The sequence below is a fragment of the Diachasmimorpha longicaudata genome, chromosome 11 (assembly GCF_034640455.1).
Source record: "Diachasmimorpha longicaudata isolate KC_UGA_2023 chromosome 11, iyDiaLong2, whole genome shotgun sequence".
Classification (NCBI taxonomy): Eukaryota; Metazoa; Arthropoda; class Insecta; order Hymenoptera; family Braconidae; genus Diachasmimorpha; species Diachasmimorpha longicaudata.
The window spans coordinates 5,683,106-5,707,400 of NC_087235.1; the positions used below are offsets into that span (position 1 = coordinate 5,683,106).

General features: G+C 41.2%; 5 protein-coding genes across 11 annotated transcripts; 2 read left to right on the top strand and 3 right to left on the bottom strand.

The window, feature by feature from the left end:
* Window positions 1-5: 5 nt before the first annotated feature.
* LOC135167707 (zinc finger protein Xfin-like) lies at window positions 6-10,323 on the bottom strand. Its single transcript, XM_064131179.1, has 4 exons — window positions 9,464-10,323; window positions 7,033-7,167; window positions 6,672-6,879; window positions 6-6,541 (listed from the first exon to the last, which is right to left on the bottom strand). The coding sequence occupies exons 1-4, from the start codon at window positions 9,596-9,598 to the stop codon at window positions 990-992; spliced, it is 6,030 nt and encodes a 2,009-aa protein (XP_063987249.1). The 5' UTR covers window positions 9,599-10,323; the 3' UTR covers window positions 6-989.
* Window positions 10,324-10,889: 566 nt separating this feature from the next.
* LOC135167738 (PSME3-interacting protein) lies at window positions 10,890-12,959 on the top strand. Of its 2 annotated transcripts, XM_064131245.1 has the most exons (5): window positions 10,890-11,041; window positions 11,132-11,391; window positions 11,482-11,580; window positions 12,105-12,392; window positions 12,585-12,959. In XM_064131245.1, exons 2-5 carry the CDS (start codon window positions 11,295-11,297, stop codon window positions 12,839-12,841), a joined length of 741 nt encoding a protein of 246 aa, XP_063987315.1. In that variant the 5' UTR covers window positions 10,890-11,041; window positions 11,132-11,294; the 3' UTR covers window positions 12,842-12,959. The 2 variants fall into 2 exon arrangements, with proteins under 2 accessions (XP_063987315.1, XP_063987314.1); XM_064131244.1 differs by lacking the exon at window positions 10,890-11,041 and having other exon boundaries at window positions 11,053-11,391.
* Window positions 12,399-15,450, bottom strand: LOC135167727 (uncharacterized). Its single transcript, XM_064131228.1, has 5 exons — window positions 15,292-15,450; window positions 14,567-15,109; window positions 14,320-14,488; window positions 13,868-14,071; window positions 12,399-13,310 (listed from the first exon to the last, which is right to left on the bottom strand). Exons 1-5 carry the CDS (start codon window positions 15,313-15,315, stop codon window positions 13,081-13,083), a joined length of 1,170 nt encoding a protein of 389 aa, XP_063987298.1. The 5' UTR covers window positions 15,316-15,450; the 3' UTR covers window positions 12,399-13,080.
* Window positions 15,451-15,598: 148 nt separating this feature from the next.
* LOC135167713 (serine/threonine-protein phosphatase 6 regulatory subunit 3) lies at window positions 15,599-21,433 on the bottom strand. 5 transcript variants are annotated; one of them, XM_064131196.1, is made up of 15 exons: window positions 21,045-21,433; window positions 20,588-20,978; window positions 20,381-20,460; window positions 20,157-20,308; window positions 19,589-19,710; window positions 19,223-19,393; window positions 18,311-18,892; window positions 18,082-18,195; window positions 17,668-17,931; window positions 17,495-17,578; window positions 17,298-17,395; window positions 17,140-17,227; window positions 16,838-17,027; window positions 16,262-16,631; window positions 15,599-16,165 (listed from the first exon to the last, which is right to left on the bottom strand). In XM_064131196.1, exons 3-15 carry the CDS (start codon window positions 20,437-20,439, stop codon window positions 16,117-16,119), a joined length of 2,343 nt encoding a protein of 780 aa, XP_063987266.1. In that variant the 5' UTR covers window positions 20,440-20,460; window positions 20,588-20,978; window positions 21,045-21,433; the 3' UTR covers window positions 15,599-16,116. The 5 variants fall into 5 exon arrangements, with proteins under 5 accessions (XP_063987266.1, XP_063987265.1, XP_063987263.1 ...); XM_064131195.1 differs by lacking the exon at window positions 20,588-20,978 and having other exon boundaries at window positions 19,223-19,360; XM_064131193.1 differs by lacking the exon at window positions 20,588-20,978 and having other exon boundaries at window positions 16,262-16,619.
* A 526-nt stretch (window positions 21,434-21,959) lies between these two features.
* LOC135167724 (uncharacterized) lies at window positions 21,960-24,130 on the top strand. Of its 2 annotated transcripts, none has more exons than XM_064131224.1 (3): window positions 21,960-22,188; window positions 22,264-22,498; window positions 22,684-24,130. In XM_064131224.1, the coding sequence occupies exons 2-3, from the start codon at window positions 22,317-22,319 to the stop codon at window positions 23,822-23,824; spliced, it is 1,323 nt and encodes a 440-aa protein (XP_063987294.1). In that variant the 5' UTR covers window positions 21,960-22,188; window positions 22,264-22,316; the 3' UTR covers window positions 23,825-24,130. The 2 variants fall into 2 exon arrangements, with proteins under 2 accessions (XP_063987294.1, XP_063987295.1); XM_064131225.1 differs by having other exon boundaries at window positions 21,960-22,171.
* Window positions 24,131-24,295: the final 165 nt, after the last annotated feature.

Here is a 24,295-nt window from a genome sequence, read left to right on the forward strand (position 1 = left end):
GTCAATTAAATTTTAAATACCACTTGTTTATTTCTGAAATTCGTATTTCCATGTTTTCTTGTTCTGCATATATACATCAATCATCACCCTGAATTTTGTATCTGCAAACTAGTATTTAGTAAATATATAGTATTTGTTTATACATGGCGCAGCGTATCGCTTATCACAATATACAATTTTGTTGTTCTTCCCTTGACTTTTCCAAAGTTTCACTCTTATTTACTACTCCTTAACTTCCTAATGAATAGTCTGTGTTGGCAGAAATATAAAGTGACTCATTACTCAGTTATCCAATTCTATCAAGTTAAAATACCTAAATTTACTAATCATCCGTCAATTCACGTATCATGTAAAATGGAAATGATTTTCTTCGTTTTTTTTGTCGATTATTCTTTACCCTAATATTAATCCTCAGCATTATGCTACAGTATTTACAAATGATTTCATATTTCAATCTCAGTAATCTCCGAACGAGAATCGAGAGTTCAGAGACAAAACCAATAAAACTAAAAAAAAATTCATCATCGATTAAGCTCACATATATTTCATCAAATACCCTACAGATAACATGTGTTAATAGCCCGAGGCTTAACGTTACTTTGGAATGAATGAGGTGCAATAAATAAAAAGAAAAGAAAAATTGAACACCGACTGACACATCTCGTGTGCTGTCCATAAAAAAAAACGACCTATAATTTCAGAGCAAACTTACATCAGTCAATGATTCGTACAATTTTCCGTTTGCAAAATGAGCTGTCCTAGCAATGCCCAAGTGACTCCATGAGAATTGAAGATACAATTTTACGTTGTAAATTTAATCTCCATTCACACCATCTCAATCATCCCCTTTAACCTTAAAAATTCCGACTGTACATTCCTAACCTACTCGACTCAAACAAACGTAAAAAAGTTGTTGAAAAGGGCCTGAAAATCACGTGCAATTATTTTCTCACACGCAAATAAACCAAAGTGTGAAATAATCACTGGAACTACGTCCTTGACACATTGTTTTTGGCACTTGAATTGTCATCAGTGTCGTCCCCTTCCTCAACAGTCTTCTCCTCTTCATCTACCTCCATCTCCTCCTCCTCATCCTCCTCGACATCATTATCAACTTCGTTGTTGTACATTTCCTCTTCCTCCTCATCCCCATCCTGTTCTTCAACTTCATTATCATTGTCGTTGTCATCATCATTCTCATTATCATTGTGCTCTTGATAAATGAACCCAGCAACACCCCCCATGGATTCCTCATCCTCACCGTCTTCCATTTCAGAAGCACTTCGTCGAATCAATATCTGATTGCCATCATCATCATTGGCAACCACGAGTACAGTTCCATCGAGTCCCTCCATCTGTACCTCACCCCCCTCCTCATCGTCCCCATCATCATTTTCCTCCTCCTCCTCCTCCTCTTCCTCCTCAACGACTCTCATCCCCTTCACCTCATCCCCCTCAGACCCCCGGGAGTTGGACTCTCCAGCCTGATCGATCTGGAGGCGACTGTCGTCATCATCCATTTCGTCATTGGAATCCTCCTCAGCAGAGGCCACTGCACTCGCTGATTTAGCAGTCGAGGAGTACTCATCATAATCGACGTTAGACTGTGGAGATAAAACCCGCTTGTCCCCAGCTTCAATGCCATCTAACTCTGGAATTTCGTCTTCCTCTGGATCATCCTTGCCACTGGGTGATCTCTCTGGACTCGATTTCTGCGATTCCTCCTTCTCAGAAATTTCAGCTACGCCTGAACATTGGTTAACAACTGGCAGAGGTATCATGGGGCTCAATATCGGTGGCCCTTCGTCGTCAGACTCCTCAGGAGACTTCCCCTTAATTTCCTTACCTGTTTTCAAAGTCTTCGAAGCTTCCTCCTCCCTCTCTTCAGGTACAGAACTCGCATCATTACCTTTCACAGGTACCACTCCCTCCTCAGGTACATCAGAAACTGGTTCAGGTGCGTCTGAATCTCCCTCCTCCTCCTCAGATTCACTGACATCCCCTGTGACTCTGCTATTCGCCCTGGACTCGTTTTCCTCCTGCTCATCGTTATCCCCCTCACTCCCAGAGCCACTGCTGTCCTCTGAGTCCTCGGATCGTTCTGTATTATCTCCATTATCACTTCCCTCTTGTTCAGAATCAAAATCAACGTCCTCATCCACTTCCTCCATGAGAGACGCCCCATCTCCAATCAAACTCCCCTTGTCCTCCTCATTCTCATGTTTTATCATGTCCTCGTTATCAATACTGTGATCCTCGGACTCAGCCTCTCTTCTCTTAACAAGACAGTTGTCAGCATGTTGATCCAATTTCTCCTGTGTCTCGAAGCTAGTTGCACATTTGGAACACCATACGTGCTCATTGTTATTAATATGAATGCTCATGTGCAGCAGAAGTTTGCTCCTCGCATTGTGATATCGCCCACATGTTTTGCAAGTGAAGTTGTTCCCTTCACAAGTTAAAATGGCCTCGTGTGCGTCCTTGAGGTGTTGCGAGAGGTCCTTGTACGTGGCACAGAGTTTCAAGCAAACCCCGCAAGTGACAGCAGCCTCAGCACGATGAAATCTTATCAAATGCTGCCAGAGGTGTTTCTTGGCTGGCCACTGCTTGCCACAGACCTCACAGGCGCAGACTGTATTCGTCGATTCATCGTACACCTTCCTCGAGTCCTTTCTGTAGCACTTCAAGCTCTGCGCCATCTTCATCTGGGACAGGGGCATTAGATTCGGAATTGGCTTCTGAGCAGACAACTGGAGATTAATGTCCTCGAAGAGATTGAAGTCCGGAATGTTGAGATTTGATTCATTCATCCCTGCCTCCTGCGGCTCTTTCTTAATCTGATTATTATTCTTCAGATGTGATTCCAGGATTGACGTAGAGCCTGGCCTGGAATCGTCCTTGGAGCTCCGTCTGGTGCAAGTGTCAATGTGATTCCAGTAAAGTGTTTTTGTACTGAATTGTTTGGTGCAATTTTTACACTCAAAATTCTCACGAGCTCTCATCCTCTTCTTCGAACTCGTCTTCATCTTCTTGAACATTCTCTCAGGATCCTTGTTGTGAACGATTTTATAGTGCTCTGATAATGTCTCATCATTGAGAAATATCTCTGGACAGATTTCACAGTCAAAAGTGTCTGTTCGTTTGCGTTTGTCTGACAATTGAAGGCTCTCCTCATAATTATCCTCATCGTCGACGTCTTCAGGCTCGTCTTTAACTGGGACAGCGTCCTCTGGCTTGCTACCCACGTCCACGTGATTCTCAAAACCTGATAATTGATCTTTAGGCACGTTGTGAACGTGCTCATAGTGATACTTGATATCAGAATCAGTGGTGAACACTGCTAGACATTGTTTGCACGTCCTAAACACTTTCCCATGACACTTCTTCGTGTGATCAAAGGCCTTCCACTTGGAGGCATACTGTTTACCACAGACCTGACAAGTATTGGGCTTCAGAAGGATACTACCATGAACGTCCTCCACGTGTTTTTTCAAATCCTTTGGATCCTTCATAGGAATCAGACACACTCCGCAAGAAACTCCAATTTCATTTCTATGAAGCGATAGAATGTGCATTTTCAATTTCAATTTATTCTCAACAGTATCACCGCAGAAGTCACAGACATTCGGTGAATTGTGATATTTGTGGTCCTTCTTGTGTGACTCGAGATCCTCTCGAGTTCTAAAAAGCTTCTTACAACTGCTACAAGTTAAATCCGGATGATTCATGTGATTAATCCTATTGTGAGTCATGATTCCCAATTTCGATGTGATTGTTTCGTCGCACAAGTGGCAAGTATAACTACTGTGATGATTTTCGATATGTTTTTGCAAGCTTGCACGATCCTTGAATATTCTCTCGCAGGCTCTGCATCGTGTTAACAATGCCCCAGGATCCTTACGATAATTCTGACAGCCCTTCATATGACGTCTGAGTAAATACCTCTTGTGGAAGCCTTTGTTGCATTTCTCACAATGATGAATAATATCCTCCTCAGCACTTGGTGACGGATAACTCCCCGTGTCCTTGCTCTCTTTAGTCTCAGGCTCGTAACGATGGATCTTAGCAATATGCGCTGCTAAATGATCCTTGGAAGCACTTGTTTTCATGCAGTACGGACACGTGACATCCTTATGCCCCTTGTGAACCCGATTCACATGTTTCCATAGGTGTGATGTCCTCCCATAACACTTGTTACATAAATCACATGGGAATAATGCATGAATCAATCTTCGATGATTGCACAGATCTTCCCACGATGAAAAGCTCAAGTCAGCGCACATTTCACAGCTGAGATCGATCTCAGGTGGGCTGTGCTCAGAATTAATAGTGTCATTCATTGACTCGTTGATGCCATTGTTCATTCCATCGTTATCAATTCCATGGATCTTCCTGTGCCTCGACATTTTCGATTTGTTGGAGTAAGGACGTCCACAGATATCACAACTGAAGTCGCCGTTTGTCAGTGGCCAATGATTTGCCTTGACGTGGCTGCTCAGTTGAACGACATCTGGAAATACTTTCAGACAAACACCACAGATGAGGGGAACCGTGTCAGCATGGACTCCCATCACGTGCTTCCAGTAGTCCACTCTGCTTCCCCAAAGTTTTCCACATATTTCACAGGTATTGGGGGACGCGCCCTGGAGCAAGTGGTGCTGGAGATGCTCATTCTTCAGTGATTTTGTGGCAAATATCTTGGCGCAGTCTGCCCTCTCACACCTTATGGAGTTCTCCTCACCATGTACACTGCTGACATGGAGCCATCGCTCCCATTTGGATGGATGAGAGCTGTTGCAGAGCTCGCACACGAAGAACAGGTGATACTGTGCCTTATTACCGTTAGAATTCAATCCTCCGTTTGTCGAAGGCTCACCACCTTGATCATTCTTGTGGGCGTTCCTCTGATGGCGTATCAAGTGATCCTCATTGGGGAATGATTTTCTGCAGACGTAACAGTTTACCTTCTCACCATCCTCAGCATCAAAGTCCTCTTGATCGTTATTCAAATTCTCGTTGTAGTAATTGCTGTTGAGTTGAACAAAGCTCGCTGGATCATAAGACGGATCGATATTGTGAATTGACACGTGTGTCATGAGCTTCTTTCTCGAGTCATGCTGACGTCCACATATCGTACAGCTGTATCTCCTCTGCTCGGACACCAGGAGTTTAGAGCCACCGTGATACATGTTCACATGACTCAACAGTTGTTCATTGTCCGAGCATATTTTCAAACAAACGCCACATGCGAAGCCAGCAAATTCTTTGTGAGTTGCTCGAATGTGTAGCCAGAGTGATGCACGATCATTAAAGTCCCTGGTGCATATTTCACACACAAATACAGTCTCAATTTCAATCATATTATCGTCTCTACTCTCGGGATCGTCCTCCTCATTGCCTAACCTAGTCTCTGGTGAGAATGGTGATGCTGGTGGCTCACGTTTCAACTCATCAATTCTTGATTTAGCCAATACATTCTTCTTGAGACATGTATCACTGTCGATTATTGGCACTGGATCAACACCATGAGATGCAACAATGTGACGACTGAGAGACGACTTTAAGACAAAATCTTTTTCACACAAAATACATATGTAGGGTTTATCAGAGTCATGAGTTGTCTCGTGATCTTTAAGTGCATCGACTGACGTAAAATTTTGGGGACAAAATTCACAGTACCACTTCTTCGTCTCCTGTTCGCCGCCATTTTTTGTTGATTTCAGGGATTTGTAGGGAGACGTTTTTTCGTCACGTTTGAGTCCCTCTGTTCGGGTCAAAGCTTGCTTTAGAATTGTCAGTTGGGGATTTTTTGATAGCTTCGCTTCGGCATTTCTGTACTCTCTATTCTCCTCGTCTGACTCTATACTCGACATGTCCGATGTGTCCATCAGACATCTGCCTTTGGGCTGAACAGGTACTCGACTAATATCACTCTGACGATCGCCCAGGCACATTCTACTGTGCTTATTCAAATCCGTGATATTTGTGTACATTTTTGGACACGTTTTACATTGATATCTCGTGTCCTGTTGGACATAGGGTACAGGCATCTCTGGTGGTGGTGGTAGACCAGTGTGTCTCGATTTAATATGCTCCTCGAGATTTGTTCTCGTTGAATATATTCGTGAACAGTACCTGCATGTCACTGCTGGATGACCTCGATGAGTCGTCGACACGTGTCCCCACCTGTGTTTGGCTGTTGAGTAAGATTTGTTGCACAAATCACATTGGTATGGACGTTTGTATGATGTGTGATCGTCAGTTATGACTTTCTCGCCAATTACGTCGCCAGCACCCACGTGAATTCGAGCGTGGAGGGACAAGTGTCCCTTGGAGCTGAATGCCTTGTTACATAGGGAGCATACGTACACCTCGTGCTGCTCTGAGGTGTGTTGGAAGGGAGCTGGAGTTGATACGTGCTGATTGTGAGAATCTTCCGCTTCATCAGTGACCATTGGGGGCATTTCCAGAAAATCACTGGGATTTGTCTCCATGTCCATCTCGTACTCGTCGGATTTTCGATCCTCTGCATCGTCCATTCCTGGGGACATAATTTTTTTATGCAACGAGACTATTTTATTTTTATTTATAAAACTAGGGCATGGTAAATAGACAATTTTTTTATCAGCGGAAAGACTAGAGGGGATGAGAGGGGAAGGACATTTCCGTACCTTCGTCTGTTCCACTTTGGTCCATCACTTCTTCAATCTCGGGATCTGCCTCACCATCTGAGTTCAATCGAGGTGGAGTACCCAGGGCTGCATTTGGATTCACTATTGGCGCCTCTGGGATCAAAATTGGCATTTTCTCCTTCTCTTTGAGTAACTCGGAACGCAATTCCGAGTGCTTCTCTGTGTCCTTTTCCGCCTCTCCATTTTTCTGAAGATGTAGTTATTGTTACCAAAGAATTTTTAAAATTATTATATAGATATTGACCCGGGAATAACAGAATAGTGATGATGACGTGTCTCCGTGGATCACTGGGCCAGTGAATTGAATAAAAATTGGGAAAAATGAATAATTGAGTCTTACAGATTCACTTGGTGGTAGAGACCTCTCCAGAACAGCAACGGCATTAACACAGGCTGTTCTAAAGTCGTAGAAATTCTCCAGATTGTACATACACCTGTAGCACAAGCACTTTGGAAGCCGATCGTCCTCAGCGATCTGCAATAACATAAAAGACATTTAAAAAGTATAACACGAAGGTGTAATCGTGCGCGTCAACTGATAATTGATAAGGAAACAACGCGCTGTACAATTCATATTTCCTTCGTGTCCCAACCGGGTCAAGGTGCGTGAATTTCAACTTACTGACTCACCATTTGAATGGGCCGAGCAGTATTAAGAGTCAATGGAGTATTAAGGAAGAACAGGAAGACAAGTGTCAACCGAGTACAAAGAGAATTGCTGGGTGAGAAGAGTAGAGAAAAAAAAATATTTAATTGCATAACTGTTGCAGATGCATAAAGTAGAACTGCCGAGAGGTGGGCAGTATTATCGTTGAAATGATTCCGTGGTTTGATGGGTCTCAGGCACTGGGGGAGACTTTCTTTTCCAGTCCAAGCACCCAATTAGCCTCCTCTGAGAGGTTTCACTGTCCCCCCGAAAGACTTCTCATCAAGTATTCAAGAAGCTATCTCTCTCACCTCCATGAAAATGTCACAGAAACTGATAAAATTATTACTGATGATGATCTGATTCAGGTCAATAGCCCGCAGTTCTCCAAATATTTGAACAAATTTAACGTTGAAAGTTCCTAATACACTTCCTACCCGAGGCACATTAATCGGTGGGAGGGAATGGTGAACATCAACTGGATGACATTTATTCGAAAATTTCTAGAAATCTGGGCAATAGAATTTTCCTGTCGAAATAATAAATTCACTTGGGATTCGACAGATACTAATAATTTAGAGTAGCAAAATCCTGTTGAAGACATTTGTCCTCTTTTAACTTCAAATGCTCTCCGATCTCTATGAAATAATCTCAGGTCTGGGGATCATCAGGTGCATATTCCCCGAATATTTCGGTAAAAGGTTGCTTCCGGGCCTGTGGCATCGTCACGGCTTTGTGATGATGGGTAAGGAGATGGGCCTGGGAGAGGTGACCCTCGTACCGTAGAAGATGGGGACCCACGCAACAGTATGCTTGCTGTGCCTGGAACTGTGGTTGGAAGTGGTGGGAAGCCATCACGGACGAGACAACTGCGGCCAACGAGGAGAATGAGGGGACGCGCGGGGGGAGAGACCGAGAGAAAAAAAAAGTACGAGTGAGTGAGAAAGAGAGAGATAAAAAGAAACGAGGCGACGGGCGGATGCAGAGACGTAGAGCGACAGGCCTGCAATACGACCACGTAGCCGATGACTTACAAGCCACATCCAAGAGATAAAGAAATGAAAATTATTCGTCACTTATTGACCAATCGATTGTTTTTTTTCTCATTTTCATCGGGAGTTTGGAATTTTTCAGCTGCCGATTATTTCCCTGAGCTAGGGGGGGCCCCGAAGGGCAGGGGGGAGGGAGAGGGGATGGTTTGAGAGAGGTGGGACTATCGTATTACGTGCAGCCGATGGGCCCCAGGAAGTCTGACCAAATGGCACAGCAGTGCATAGTGGGGGATAGAGAGAGAGAGAAATAAGACCACGTTGTGAGTGGTGAGAGGGAGAGAGATGGGTAGATCACTCAGCGAGGAAGCTGCCCCTTCAAGGATGCCAACGATCGATATAGAACCCTCGTCTCAGCTCGTCCCCTGTGCCATCGTCGTAGGTAATATTACCTCCGTTCCAATTCCTCATCATCAGGCCATTGACAATTTTTCACGATAAAATTGATGTCCACATTGTCACGTGATTGTGGAGGGTGGAAAAAAATAACCAATTTATTGGTAACACAACACGTGCTGTAAATGAAAAATAAATGTGATGATGATTAAATGAAATGCTCTTGATGACGGCGTCTGGAGTGAACAAAATGTCGCCTTGTTGCGCACCGTTGGCCTTCGGCCGGTTGTACCGTCGTCACCGACTCAACCGAACCGACCTCGCTTCATGCTGTGCTCGCTGGCCAGTTGGTAATCGTTATATACATACAAACGAGGAAACAAAACCGACACAAGTCCAAGTGCCGCGCCTCAGCCAATTCCGCCTTGGACGAGTGCAGAACCATCATCGTTACTGTTTTAAGTATAAATCAATCTGTCTCTGTCGTGCCCACTGAGTATTTTTTTTTCCCCCAGTGACTGCTGGGTGTTCAACAAATTGAGATATTGCGTACATTGGACATGCCCCAAGTGTCCTCGAGTCCTTACCTTACTGATGCTTTTACCCATTCGAAAGTCCAAAGGTGCCTGATTATATCGAGGACAGGGACGTGGGGGAGATTGGCTGATGAAAAAAGCCCAGACGAAGACGTTGGATATTGACTATGAAAAATTTCCCAGTTATCGGTGTTAATGACTCACCTTGAAGGGAAGACACGTTTGAATCTTGTCGACTAGCTGACGATTCTTGCCCTCCTGTCCGAATATATCCATTTTAACAGCGTCGTAAGAGGCACACAGCCTGCACAATTCGTCGTAACGTTCCCTCGACTCCATCTTCGTATTATTCACTTATTTGTTTGTAATTGTTTTCCAATTCACTGAATTTCTTTTGTTTTTTTTTCTCTTATGCTCGCATTAATTTTTCCCCCACGAGAAAACTTTCCTCACACACGGATCAATCAATTACTCGTCGTGATATGAATTGAGGTCTCGACGATGACGTGAGCCTGGCGAACACTCCCGTCCAACTCAGCTTGTCTTCCTCGTGGTTGAGGTACCCGAGTAATTCACTCCACCCGCCGCACACTCCTGCCTCCACCACTCTCCGGTCTCAATTACTCTATCTCTCTCGGGTCTTTTGCCAACCCTGGGCACGACTCACGACGGCCTCTTGCCGAGGGCCCCCCTCGTTGTCTCGCAATCATCACATTTTACTCGTTTACTCGGGAATTGTTATTAACGGAGAATTTTACACACCCGCGGTAAAACACTTTAGGGAAAGGGGAGCGAGGGGGGGGATTATTTTTGTTTATTATTTCGCGGAAGAGATTGGCCGAGGGGGGATTTTCGAAGACACTGACACGACACCCGAGGCCTTTATCGCACCAGGCGAAGTATATACAACACGTAGGAAAATTAATGGTGGGTGTATGCTGGCGGTGAGGGAGGTTGGAGACCGTCGGACGACAAACGTTTATCCGCGTCCCCAGGGCAATCTCGGACACTGCATGCCGATCTTCGTCACTGTAGGACAACCGGGCGCGGCCATCTTGTATACACTGATGGGCATGTTCACAATGGGCAGCGGGGACGCCACTGATTGAGTCACGTGGTGCGACAGGTGATTTTTGTTCGAAAAATGAATAAATTCTGTTGTTGGTGGTGGGTTTGTACTCGTTTGTACTGAGCTTCACATATTTCGTTAATTTCCAATTTATTTTTAAATAAATAATGTCAGTGCTGACCTCTGTGTGCCAGGGGCGAAACACAGAGCGTCACGCACGGCGCCCGGTGGTACTTGTCCGGGGTTTGGCGAAGCATATAAATTAAAGCAGAAGCTCATGTCGATGTTAGTACTGACCCTGGCGGTACGGGCGCCAGAAGTCAATGATAAATTGGAGTGGGGAGTAATGACAATTTTTAATTGATTATATTCGATGATTGGGGTATGTTCAAATGAACAAATCTTTATATTCGTGATCTACAAACGATTTCCTATAAAACTAGCCACCGTTCAATTGAAAAAAGTGACTTTTTGCTCCAGCCAACATCATGGGCAGAATTAAAATCATGATTATTTATTATCCACGGGGTTACAAACAAAATTAATCAATGTACAATGATGTACTAACGATGTACAACCATGTACAATAGTTATTTTGTCTGTTTGCAACCCTCCATTGCCTGAAGTAGATTAGGGTGGCAGCTCGACTGTAGGTAACTCCGACTGGCTGTAAGTAGACAGGAACCATCCCCTCTCATTCACCATCATTTTTGGTACTTATTCCCATGTTACTAATATCTGTTGTTCATTGCTCCTATTTTTAATTGTCTCCTTGTCTAATGGGAACCGTTGTGTTGTTTTAGCAATTGCGTGGCCAGCACACGTCAACGTGAATAATAAATCTCGTCATTTTTAAGTCGGAAATTCGAAGTCATGCGTTTACTAGTGTTGTGATAAGATTTCTGCAAGTTGTAAAGTGCTACTCACAACATTACATTACATTACGAATATTTGCAACTTGTTAAAATGAGTTCAGGATTTATTTCGGAGGCTGAATTGGCCGAGCGGAGGAAGATACGTCAAGAAGAATGGGACAAAGTGAGGACAGCTGACCAACCGGCTGGTAAAACACAATTTTCATTGATTTTCAATCCATTTTTCAATGAATTATTTAGTTTACATCTCTTCACTGAGTTGACTATTCTCTTTTCAGAGGTTTCGGAGGAAAAAGTAGATCATAGGTCGCTCTACGACAGACTTCAGGAGCAGAAAAACAAAAAGGATATGGAGTATGAGGAGGCACACAAGCTAAGTAAGATCAAGAACAAAAACATTCAACAGTAAACTATTAATGATTTTCCAACCGAGAGGTTTCAGATAAATTATTCGAGTGTTGCTTTACGAATCTGTGGAATTCTTTTCGCACAAAGAATTTTTCAGTTCTACTGATCCATTTTTGTAATTTACTGTCAATCACGTGATGTGTAGCTCTGGCCAATTTTTAGAAGTGATGAATAACAATTCAGCATCGTAAATATAATCTTATTAAACAATTCTCATGTAGTTACGTGGGTAACTCGTTATTATGGTCTTTACTGAAAAATAAAAATAGGCAGAGGTTGGATTTTTTGTGGAGGAGTGGAGATATCTGCTCCCTTTCCTTTTTGTCAAGCCGATTGGCCGATTGGCACAGATGAATACTGGATCTGTGAAATCGTTCTACATGTGGAGAACAAAAAATCTGGTGTGATTTTGTGTAGAAAAAAAATTCCATAAATGTTTAGCCTGGGGTGATATAGGTGGAAAAACGTCTAATACATATTGATGCAAATGCAGAAAACATGATAAAAGGTTTGGACGACGATGAAGTTGAATTTTTGGATCTCGTCGACCGCACAAAGCTGGAGGAGGAGCGGAAGAAGCACTTGGAGGAGCAGGAAGAGATGCGTGAATTTAAGGCACGAGTTGCCACCCTCCAAGAGGAATCACTGAATGAGAGATTGAAGCAGGAATTGAAAAAACCACAAGGTACAAGTAAAACTACGTCCGGAGGAAGTGGCAGGAATTCACAACATCAATTATTAGCGGGGGTTGTTGTTAAGAAACAGGAAACATCACCAACAGGTAAGATTTGAGCTCAAAAACAATTATTTACTGACTTGAAAAATAAATCTACAAAAGTTACAGCATAAAGTATATGTACAGTATATATGAGATAATATGTACGTATATATTTTCTGTACTCTGGGGATTTTAAAAAATTGGGAAGTACTGGAGTTATTTCTTCAATAACCCATGTTTATTCGTGATGTACAGATAGCTCCAAAGGATCCAAAAGAAAGTTATCAGATACCGATTGGAGTGCGAACTTGGAGACAACTCAGAATGGGACAACACTATCCCCGAAAATGCATCATCCATCGGCGTTTAAATGCATTGGTATTCTGCCTGGTCTTGGCTTCTACAACGACTCAAGTGACAGCGACTGCAATTCTGACTCCGAGCCCGAGACCGGGCGCCCTAAGTATGACATCTTGGGAAGAAAGATAACTATTCCAGATGAAGACAAATAAACAATGAAAACTCGCATGATAAAAATCATTCCACCAAATTACAAGCGGAAAGCGTCAAATGTCTTATATTGATATTTTTTTTGTTTGTTTTCCAATAAAAAATCACGTGTCATTCAGACCTCTGTCATGTGTCCTGATTTCCCCTTTCGATCTCCCATCATGATAATTATCTTAAATTTTGGAACAAATTTCCTGCTGAAACTTATGGTTACTTTGACAAATGAAAAAAGTCAATCTTTTCAGTTCGTATAGTAGAATTTATCTATAAAAATTCCTTTGTTGGCTTGTTCGTCGAAAAAATCGCGACGCTTATGATTTCTACGATTTCCTGAATGCCTTCTCTGATCCCTTTCACGCCGCTGATTTCGTCGGGAATGACGGTGTCTGTGACCATCACTCCCTCGGGGGTTCTCATTCCACCGCTGTTGACTGCTTTTCGCATCTTTGCGGCCTCGTCGAACTGATACTTCTGGAAAATTAAAATGCACAGAAAATATTCATGAGAATAACTGGGTTCTCAGCTTTCCATTGCCAATCGTAATTTAGGAAATTGAACAACTATTTAAATTTCATCAGATATTTATGACGTGGTGAGGGAGAATTAAAAAGTCAAGAATTTCATTTTTTGTAAATACGTTCTTCGAAATTGTAATGGAAATCCGTTCTGAATCTGTTTTTAATTACATGTCATAGGGTAAAACTTTTCAACACATATTTCCTTTCTAATTAATTAATTGATTGTTAAAAAATTAAAAACATCTGCTTTATAACAATGATTACCACTAAATATCTATCACTACACAAATTAAAAAAATCAAAAGTACACGAACTCGGTCTCAGATCGGGCTCATTATCTCTTTATTATTAAAAAAATTGAAAAATATGTATCCAATATTTTTCATTCAACTTTCCAACACTAAACAATTCTTCAATGAAGCCACCAAGGTGTCCCCCGGTACTTCCGAATTTCATAATTTGTGCGTATGACCTCAAAAGGAGGATTTTTCATTCATTATAATATTCTACCACGTCGCTGATATTCCTCATGCTCTTCCTTCCCGCGACTCCCACTACGTTCCCGTTCCGGTTGATTCTGCAGTTTTTTCTGCAACTCCACAAACATCTCGTGCAATTGGTTATTCTGCGCTTGGAGCAAAGCAAAGGTCATATTCTGCTTGGTCTGTTGAGCCTCCATCTGCTTTATCCTTTTTCTCAGTTCAGCTGCATCATCTGAGGATGATAACAGAACCTGACAGGACTGCGAGGGAATCATTTTCTCCTTAAATGATCCCATAATTAATCTCAATCAAAAAAAATCTATCAAAATATATCTATAGAATGATGAAAAGGAAAAGAAATAGAATGAATTGTGTGACAATCTTGGAGAAACTTCTGTTGAAATTCTAACGTTTTGAAGGACAACAACGGTCGTTCGTTGAATAAAATTCGTATAATCAGAATGCAAAATGTTTTTCAACCTTCTGGTCTATCGATAGATGCTAATATCGGAATGTCTGTAACTGTTGCATTTATGGTCGGCTGCGTGGCCACATCATTGCTCTCCGGAATATCAGGAGATGACGAGCGGATATTCCGACTGATGGTGGCATTTGATTCCGCCGACCTGAGCAATTGGCTGCATTCTGTCTACACCAGAGACGACTGGCATCACTCCCTCGCTTTATTTAATGAATTAAAATTAAATTATGAAAATGAGGAACTCACATCTGTCTCCGATTCGTGCAAAAGCTCTCCGTGATGAGTGAGTCCCAACAGAGGTGCATTGTAGGTCTGAAATTGATCACAATGCCAGCCCTCCCATCCCGGAGCCGGTGCTGGGAGAATTCCACCAGGCTGGAGATAAGGCCTGAATAAATATGGCCTCAGGTAGGGAAGATGCCCACTGGCAAATCCACTGTTCACATTTGCGTCCATATTTATCATCTGATTGGGCTGATTGGCGAGAACCCGAGATATTTGCTGCTGGTACAGCCGGTTCAGTCCCTGATACCACTCCGTCTCCGAGAACAACAAATTACTGGGACAATATTGATTGGGCATCATCGGAAAGCATTGGTAGGCTGTCGATGGTGGTTGGTACTGCATGGATGGACAGTCACAGTCATCAAGACGATGAGGACATTGCAGTTGGTAGTCCATTGACACGTCATCTGGAGGTATTGAAGTCATGCTGGGCTGAGGAAATCCCGGGGGGTCCATTTCTGCTAGAGTCAAGCGTTCTTGAAAACAAGCTGCCAGGAACAAGACCTAATAATAAAAGTAATAAAAAATGATATACAGTAGGGAAGTACTTAGGAAAGTATCCAATGATTTTTTTTTGTTATTGATGAGCTGTGAAATATTATTTATGTGCTTCTATAGATCCACATTTTTTCTTTAGGTAATATGATTTTTTTTTCATGCGAAAGAGTAATCATTGATGAAAATACCACTGAGAACAATTTGAGGGCCATCGCGCTTATGTGACGTTCACATTCAGACTGAACCTGTCTGTTGTGTTGGATTTCAACACTTGTTTATATTCGCAAAAATGCTGAGTTATATTCCAAGGAATTCGAAATTCTTCTGTCCTTGAGATGCGAAAAATGCGAGCGCGTTAATTCGCACGCACATTAAAAAATGTGTGAAGGGGCCTTGTAGAAAGTGCAGTTGATTGACTTCAATGATTCATTCGAATTATACTCACCCCTGTAATAATAAAGAAGGAAATATTTTGTATTACTGAAATCGAATAAATTTCCACTTTACTAGGTAATTTATTGTTAATTAATTAATTATAGACATCAAACAAGTGAACTAAAACAATTGAGCATCACAAGTGTTTTCCCTTTTCCCTTCATCAACTCTGCAATAAAATACCCTGCAGTTATACAATAATTATTACAATTTTTTTTTCAATCCCAAAGCTATTATTAATTTTTCATCTTTTTTTTTATTTTTTTTATTTTCATGTAGAAATTTCTTAGGACTTTATCTTCCCCATGAATTTCTCACCCGCGAATAAAATTCAATACCTGGCTTTTTCTTCTGATATGATCTGTAATATATGAATGAAATACTTTACATGGAAACGTCTTACTTCTCCTATTTCTCTTTTCATAAATTGTAGTTTTATGATGTTTTTTTATTAAACCGGGTTAGCCTCACCAGAATCTCAAAAGTAAAAAGAAACCATTATTTCGTCTTTCTATATAATTTATACAAGTGCAATGTGGCAACAGTATCCATTGTTTATTAGTAGTTAAAAATTCATTTTATAACGATGTGAGTGTACGTGGCTTGTCCCCTGGTTCGTCAGCTTTGCTACAACAAAATGAATACAAACCAATATTGCATTATTTACCTCAAGTTTTATTCCATATAAATTATTAATTAATCAACATAACGGGGAGCAAGTACCTCTCACTCTGGGTGCTTTTCTCAGGTTCTTTCGCCAGTTCACTCGCAGGAAGGCTCTGAGTCGTAATACTTGTTTCGTTTTTCTCATTCTCTTTTTGACTTTCATCAGTGGGGTTTTTTGTGGCGGATGTAGTCAACGTCTGTGAACTTTCGGTTGTCGTTGTCTCAGGTACAGGATCTTGCTTATCGGTGTCACTAGTATCCTGGGGTGGTGACGAACTTGTTATGTTCAGGGTGCTCTCGAAATCATCAAAATTAGCCCAGCCGGAGGACTCTTCCGCCTGAGAGGCATTCGCATCCCAGGGGTTCACTTGAGGGAGCACGATAGTGGTTGAAATTGGCTCTGATGAATCCCAAGCTAAAGTGGGAACTTTGTTTAAGGTTGCAATTAAGTTATGCCTCGAAAAACTGAATTATTGGGAGAAATAATTTTTTAAATATTTTTGTTGCGTCGGAGATTAAATAAATGTCATATCAGGCTCAACCAGAATTAATCATCTACTTGGTTCTTCTCCTTCTACCCCAAACAATAATTTAAAAAAATTATTTTCCATGCAATTAAAAATTAATACTCACGATCGGAGGAGTCGACCTCCATGTGTAAGTCTCTCGTTGCTTCGTCTGACTCGGATGACGTAGAGTCAGGCTGTTTCTGATTGAAAGGCCAACCTCGTTTATCTATGACTGTCTGGAAAGTCGCCTCACCCTCGTCTCCCCACTCGACTCCGCCCTCCTCTATTCCTAATTTCTGTTTTTGTTGGCATATCTGCAATTTTATTTTAACGATCCACCCGTATTAAAATAACAATAATCTATTTCACCCACTAATAATAATTGGGATAATGTAATTTGTGTATTTCGATTAATCGACTTCTCACCTTATTGAATATTTCCTCCTTCTTAGCAAGATCTTCCTCGCTCAGTGTGAAAGGCATCGTGGTTAATTGATCAACTGAATTACTTGGTCTGAAAAGAAAGTAAACGGTGTCATAAAACATTTTTTACACCATTACACTGATACAAAGAAGTTACGTACTGAAGAACATCATTTCCATCATTGAACTCATCGTCGTGGAAGCCGAAATTTTCAATAAAATGCGATGTCATTTCTTGTCCCTGATAATATGCATAAACCTAATGAGATTTGATGAATTATAAATATAATTATTTAACTTTTTTTCTCCTGAGTTCTCGCAATCTTCGGAGAATGGCCAGGAGCATCACAACTCTTACCTGCTGAACGTAGGGATCCTGGGAGTAGGAGAATTCCTCGGGGTTGTCCTCTGATGATGTCATGAAAGGCTGTGCTTTTCCACCCTAACCATCAGAATCAGAGTCATTGAAAAAAATTATTTAAAATGAATCTTGCTGTGAGCTCACTGATCAAACCAATAAAAATACATTACCAGCAATATTTGATGGGTTTCATTAATTTCAGTCAGTTGAGTATTTACAAAATTCTCCCATTGATTAAAGCACTCTGTAGTCATATTGGTCTTCAGGAACTTCTCCAAGGCCTCGCACTTCGTAGACTGCGTAACAATATTATTAGCTATGCCAATTAAATGGCCCATGTAGCCCTGGCGTATGCCCTTCTCCTTGCTCTGATGAGTATCGTTGCCAGTCCAGGCCTCCAACATACGTTCAATCAATCTGCACTGGGAAAATATCTGCAACACATGAACTGAATTATTATCTTTGTGTGGTCAATGACAGTCTTTTTCATAATCTCTACAGTGCTGCTTAATTCTACATAAACATGCCTATGAATATCTCCCCAAAGAAAATAGTTTTAAATTATAGTATATTATTTAACTTACGTGCGTGTAAACGGCTTCTCTATTCTTGTCCCAGTGTTCATTAATAACTAAGGCCAAGCACTGTTCTACCTGGGTGTGTAAGAAATTATTCCACGAGTACGTGAAGAATAGATCCTGAAATTGAAGGCACGCATTTAATTAATCAATGAATTGCCGACAATTGATTTTCCCTATTGCCTGAGAAGGTACTATTTTATCAAATTAATTCCAATTAAATTCCTGATCTTACCAGTAGAGTTTGGAATGTTCCTAGTTCAGCTAGTTTTTGGAAAACGTCAATATTCTCGGCACTCAGAAGTGCTGCTACTAATTTGGCGATATGCAGTCGAGTGTTACCAAGAGGCTTGTCCAATACTCCTGCAGTGGTTCTCACTGCGGGCTTAGGCGGGGGATTGATCAGAAGCTGCTGAAGCTTCTCCAGGTGTGGAATAACGGCGTTTTGAATTTTTGCACGATCGATTGTATCAGCCATATGGTTATTTGGATTATTCGCTTGTACGTCTGTTTCACTGAATGTATTATTTGTTCCCTGGCTTAACAGTACAAGAAGTACTTGGATTCCACCCACAATACTGCTCTCCACATGCTCATTTGATAAAATTGTATCCAAAAGCAAAGACGCTGTTTCCTCCGATTCTAAAGCATGCAAGATTGGATCAGGATAAAGACGCTCTGTACACGTTATCCTGAACTCCCTAGCTGAGTTAATGATATCACAAAGTAACTGTGCCGCATTAGCGTGTCTCGATGAGTCCGTCGTTGGCGCTAATAGGTTTATCAATTGCTGTACAAGTTGCTGATTATCCAGCCACTTCACAAAGAAGCAGAAAGAATAGACAAAAAATATTAATCTCAATTGGCCTAACTGAATATCAACATAATATAATTGTTCAGGGTAGCCCATGGATTCTCAGATAGAGGCTAGATTAATAGCGAGTCAATGAAAAGAAAAATTTACACTTCGAAAATGAAGAAATTTGTAAAGAAAAAAAAACAGAATTTCTCTAAAAATCGCTCGCTAACTGGATAATTCCAGAATCGCAATATCTGGACTTAATTTCTATTTATTTCACCCCTGAATACCCATTGGATAAACTAAATGAGGAGGGGTTAAAAATTGGGAATCAAAAATGAATCTCACGATTAAGATATTCTGTTGCATCTCGGCGCCTTCGATTTTGGTAACAAGCTTTAGCACTAAATCCATAATAGCCGATGTTTCCAAATGTTGCAAAAGTCGATAAACACATTTTAGGCGACTTTTAAGGAATTCTAAAACCTGTAAACACACCAACTGATAGGAATACCAATTCTGGGGATAGGAGTAGACGGAGTGTGAGGAATTGTGGATCAGGTGGGAACGTTTGGAGGGGGAAAGGGAGAAGAACCATTGATATTATTCAAACATCAAAACGTCCTCAACATCAGCAACACGTTTTCTTTAATTACCGTTAGAAATCAGATGTCAACATCCGAGAATAGTAGGCCGAATGATAACCGTGCTTACCTGATCACTTTTCCGTATCAGGAGTACCCCAATGATCTTACTGAAGAACGAGGCAAGAAGGGGATTCAGGGGTTTGTCAGTGTCGATAAACGTGTACAGCTTGATCAGCAAACTTTCCGAACCTGAAAGAAGTAATGATAATGATGGATTTCAGTCTAAATTTCATTTGAAAGAACTGTTTTAGCTCATTGTTGAGCTTGCGCGACTTTTCTTAGTTAAATTATGAAGTAAGGAACAGATATTTAATATCCAAGAGAAGTTACAAGATATAACATATGAGGCAATAAATAAATATGGGGAAAGAAATTTTAAACAAACAGAACGACAGTGATATCATGTTCATAACTGACTAAATAGACGAAGGAATCATTTTCAAGTTGGTTTGGTCAACTAAAATATAGTACGAAACCTCGAGATAATTTTCCATGTTGTCTTATCACAGAACAGGATGCTCACAATTTAATTAGCAGCGATATACACATGAGTCGAATTATGAGACGAGCTCAGAACCATGAATTTTTCTACATTTATGGATGAGTAAATGGGGTAAATGGTTTATTGTAATTACCCGCTAATTTCTCCGTGAGTGTGGGTACATTACAAGTGAGTAACTCGCAGGCAATATTGGGATACTTGTAACGCCAACGCTCCTCGATATCACTGGAAGGCTCTTTAGTAGTAAGTGTGACCAACTCCTCCATAATTTCCGGCTTGGTTAAACTTCAACCGAAAAAGAATTAATTATTTCTCAACTAATGACTGCGAAAAAATACCGAGTGTTATGGTACTTACAAATCCACCAATTTCTTGTTCTGACTTTTACACTCAGCGACTATTTCTTCCTGATCCATTAACTCGTGGAGAGTAATGTCCTTGGGGAAGAAAAACAGTTATCGTTAAATAAAAATGAGAAATTTCATTTTCATCACCCAGGTGGTGTGGTAACGGGAAGAGATGGGATTTTACGAGTTTGTGCAAAAGACACTACATTTTTTATACCTAGGATTGTGGTGAGGATGAAATAATTCTGATCATCATATTTCAGTACTGTTGCATATTTTCCTTGGCATAAACTGCCTGCAGAAGGTGGCAGTGACTGGGACACGCAGCTCCAGTATTTATAAAGTGACAGATATTGACACACGCCGAATTTTTGCAATTGATTAATATGAATTCATCTATTTATTTATGTGGTGTTCTAAATAGTAACATAATTGCAAACCAATTGCTCTGCCTCTTAAATTCACCAGTTGCTCGAAAAATACATGCAGTTGATCCTTTTACAAAACGTGAAAGTCAGATAGTGACAATGACTTGGTCGCTGGTGGTAGATATACGAAGGAAGCCGAGAAACAAGTGGGAAAATCCTGAACTCCAGATGTGCATTGCACTGGACAGTGACGACAAAAGGACTCAATAATAGCTAATAATCCTGGTGTCAATGATGGATACATACCTCTTTGTTGAGTAATGCCTCGATGTGTGGCGATAGTGAATAAATATTAGTCCAAAACATGTTTGCTGTGGTTTCGGTATTTCAAAAAAGAACACCCTTTCAAAGAAGCCCCTCACACGTAAAGGCAATTGATAATGAAAATAATTTCACCACCCACACCATTCGGACGTGATATCCAATGCAACAAAAATACTTGACCAACGGTTCGGGGGTATGCTAATTCTAACGATTGAAATGACGGAGTTTATTTCTTATCGATGACTTTCGGTAACAGTGCAATAAATGTACAATTCACCAATTGCCGTATTTGTGTCCAATAGTTGTAACCAAAGAGGACAAATGTAAGTAGAGAATCAGATGGGGAGGGTTCGAGTGACCCCGAGGGAAAGTAGTAGAAGTTGGTGGTGGGGATGGCGCCACGGGTACTTTGTGGGTTGAGTGTAAATGATTCGAGCGGGGGATGAAATCGTAATAACATTGACGCGAATATTTATTAAAAATACCCCAAATATTATTCATTGAAACTTAATTAACTTGGGATTGAAAAGAGATGAGGGGCTTCAAGCGCAAAATTTCGTAGCGGTGGTGCATGAACTACGATGGGGAATGTACCTGTCGGTACATTCCGGGGTACGAAGTACGTGGCATTCAATGCGTCAGGGGATTTGCGATTTTTCCAAAGCTCCAGGATTATTCTAAAACCCTTTTTTACATTTTTCGCATGTCTTGGGGTTCGTGGGCCTCCTAGAGTAAATGGGGCCAGCATATGGGACCACCTCAAATTATATCTTTGTTTGCATTACTGACATTGTTGGTGTTCCGTTAATAAAGCAGTCGGCGATACTCGCTGCTGATAACGATGAGAACGTCACAACTTGGCGGACAACTGTAGAATTTTTAAAAAGCAATGTGTGGGATAATTAGAAAATGATTTGGGGAAGTTTAGGAAACCATAAATAATCAAGGCTGATTCGCCCCAGGTCATTTATTTTGAATACTTCTTCCCTGTCTTTCTTATCGTCATATTTACAGCGTTTACATGCTCTTCGAGCAGCTCGGTTAATAAACTGTGATAGGTTAGGTTGTCTTTCAAGACCACCGGCAGAGACTGCGACGTAGGGAACAGGGTAAGGTGCTGATGGCAGTGAGTGTCAGCCGAGTTTGCAATTGTTTTAACACGATACTTCAGGTTTCCTGAAAGCCAGGTTATGATTTGCAGTATGTGTGATTAAGGCTTCATTGAGGAATTAGAAAAACCTAACTCGCCGGGTGATGGAGAGTCATGCCTTCACCTCGAAGCTTCCAGAGGCATCTGAGAAGAGGTTGCCTCGAGCTATCAGCTTTTCCGAATTGCCCACGAGGCGTAGAGTTATTATTCAACAGGCTGAGGTATCTGGGGAGCTTGTGAGGCAGTACAGTTGCGAACAGATTTATGATAAAGCTTCCAATACTAGGTAAAGTGTCCCATAAAACCGAGAAAATCATCAACAGAGTCACTCAAGTCATTCAATTATTCATTCAACATGGTCTTCGTGGGGGAGGGATATTTCTCGTTCGAGATTTTAACTCTTAGCAATATTTGAAACCCAATTTATTACTTATAACACATGAGTGAATTAGTATGCATAATCATTTCCAGACAAATCAACTTTATAACATCAGTAACATCGAAATTAAATCCAAAAATCAGTCACTGGAAGCCTCCATCAGAAAACATCAGCTGGCACCAGAGGCTAGCCTCTCTCTCACTGCAACCGAAACACCATCGACAACAGCTTGAGATTGATAACAACAGTCGCAGAACTAGCAATTCGCCAAATAAACCTTCCCAGCCTCGACACAGGTCTTCATTTGGATTGACTTCGGCCTGCCGGCTCCAAATGACTCCCCCTGAAGCATCTGCTCACCCGTCAGGACAATCGCCCCCAGACATTCCCGAAAAGAGCTTGGAGTTCTCTGAAAGGACGACCAAACTCCGACCTTTAATATCCACGGAGTTCTCCAAGCCTGTCAGGCGAGGATCGACTATGAATAAACTCATTTTTTTCGGTCTGATGAGCGCTCTAGTGCTGATCGTCTCGACACTAATATCAGATTACAATCAGAAGCCCTTGGACTTCACGAATACCACAGCTGAGTTGAGAAAAAATGTCTTGGGACAGACTGAAGCAGTGGAGACGTTGGTCGGTCATTTTCAATCGAATTTCGATGATTTTACAGTTGTGATTTTGCTGGGGGGTATAGGGGTCGGTAAAACCTATACAGCGAACATAATAAAGCATAATTTCCCCTACAAAAACAACATCTTCGAGTATTATGCGCCGATAACGAACCCGATTGCCTCAGCTTATGAATCTTTGTCTCATTTTCTTTGCAATCTGGTGATCGTGGAGAACATGAAGACTGAAGACGCGAAGGACTTCGTGAATTTCGCAAAGTTCATTCAAGGACAGGAGACACGTCCTTGTATGATTATCCTGGGGGTCTTGAACCCGCAGGTGACTGATGACGGGTTGAAAAGGACTATGGATCTGGAGAAGACGAACGACGAGTTGGTGAATTTGTTTAGGGAGGAGGGGATTAAGGGGACTGTCGTCAGGTTTGATTCCCTCGGACCTGAGATCATTGGAGAGTGCGTGATGAGGGAAGTTAGGGACACCGGGATGACACTGGCTGACGGGGATTATGAGGCTATAAAATCGCAGTTATTGCGGATGGATTGTGGCTGCAAGGGTGTGCGGGGAAAAATGCATATGTACATAAAAAAAGATGTTTTGTGATAGACGAGATATTATGTTTTTGTTGACGAATTGTTTTGAATTATTGAGAGAATAGTTCTGATTTTTCTAATGATGGTGTCCGTAGAATGTTGAGTGATCCAGGAGATGATGTAGAAGTGAAGGAACAATGCCATCGTCGATCAGCGACAGAAATAATGTTATGATGTGAACGTAAAACGAATTATAATAATTAATAGTTAATTAACTATTTGTTCTAATTTTAATGAACTATCCTCCTCTATTTATTGATACTATAATCCTTACATAAGTACGATAGCAATAAATAAACATGATATTTTTTCGAAATATTTTAATTATTAATTTTTAGAGAATTACGTTCCAGAAAACTCTGAAAACATAAATGAATAAATCATTCATCAGTGGCAAATAAATTATTTAGAAATGTCAGATAATTTTTTGAGGGATTCCGTAGAATTGCTAAGGAATTCACCGAATTCTCGACCAGATCTT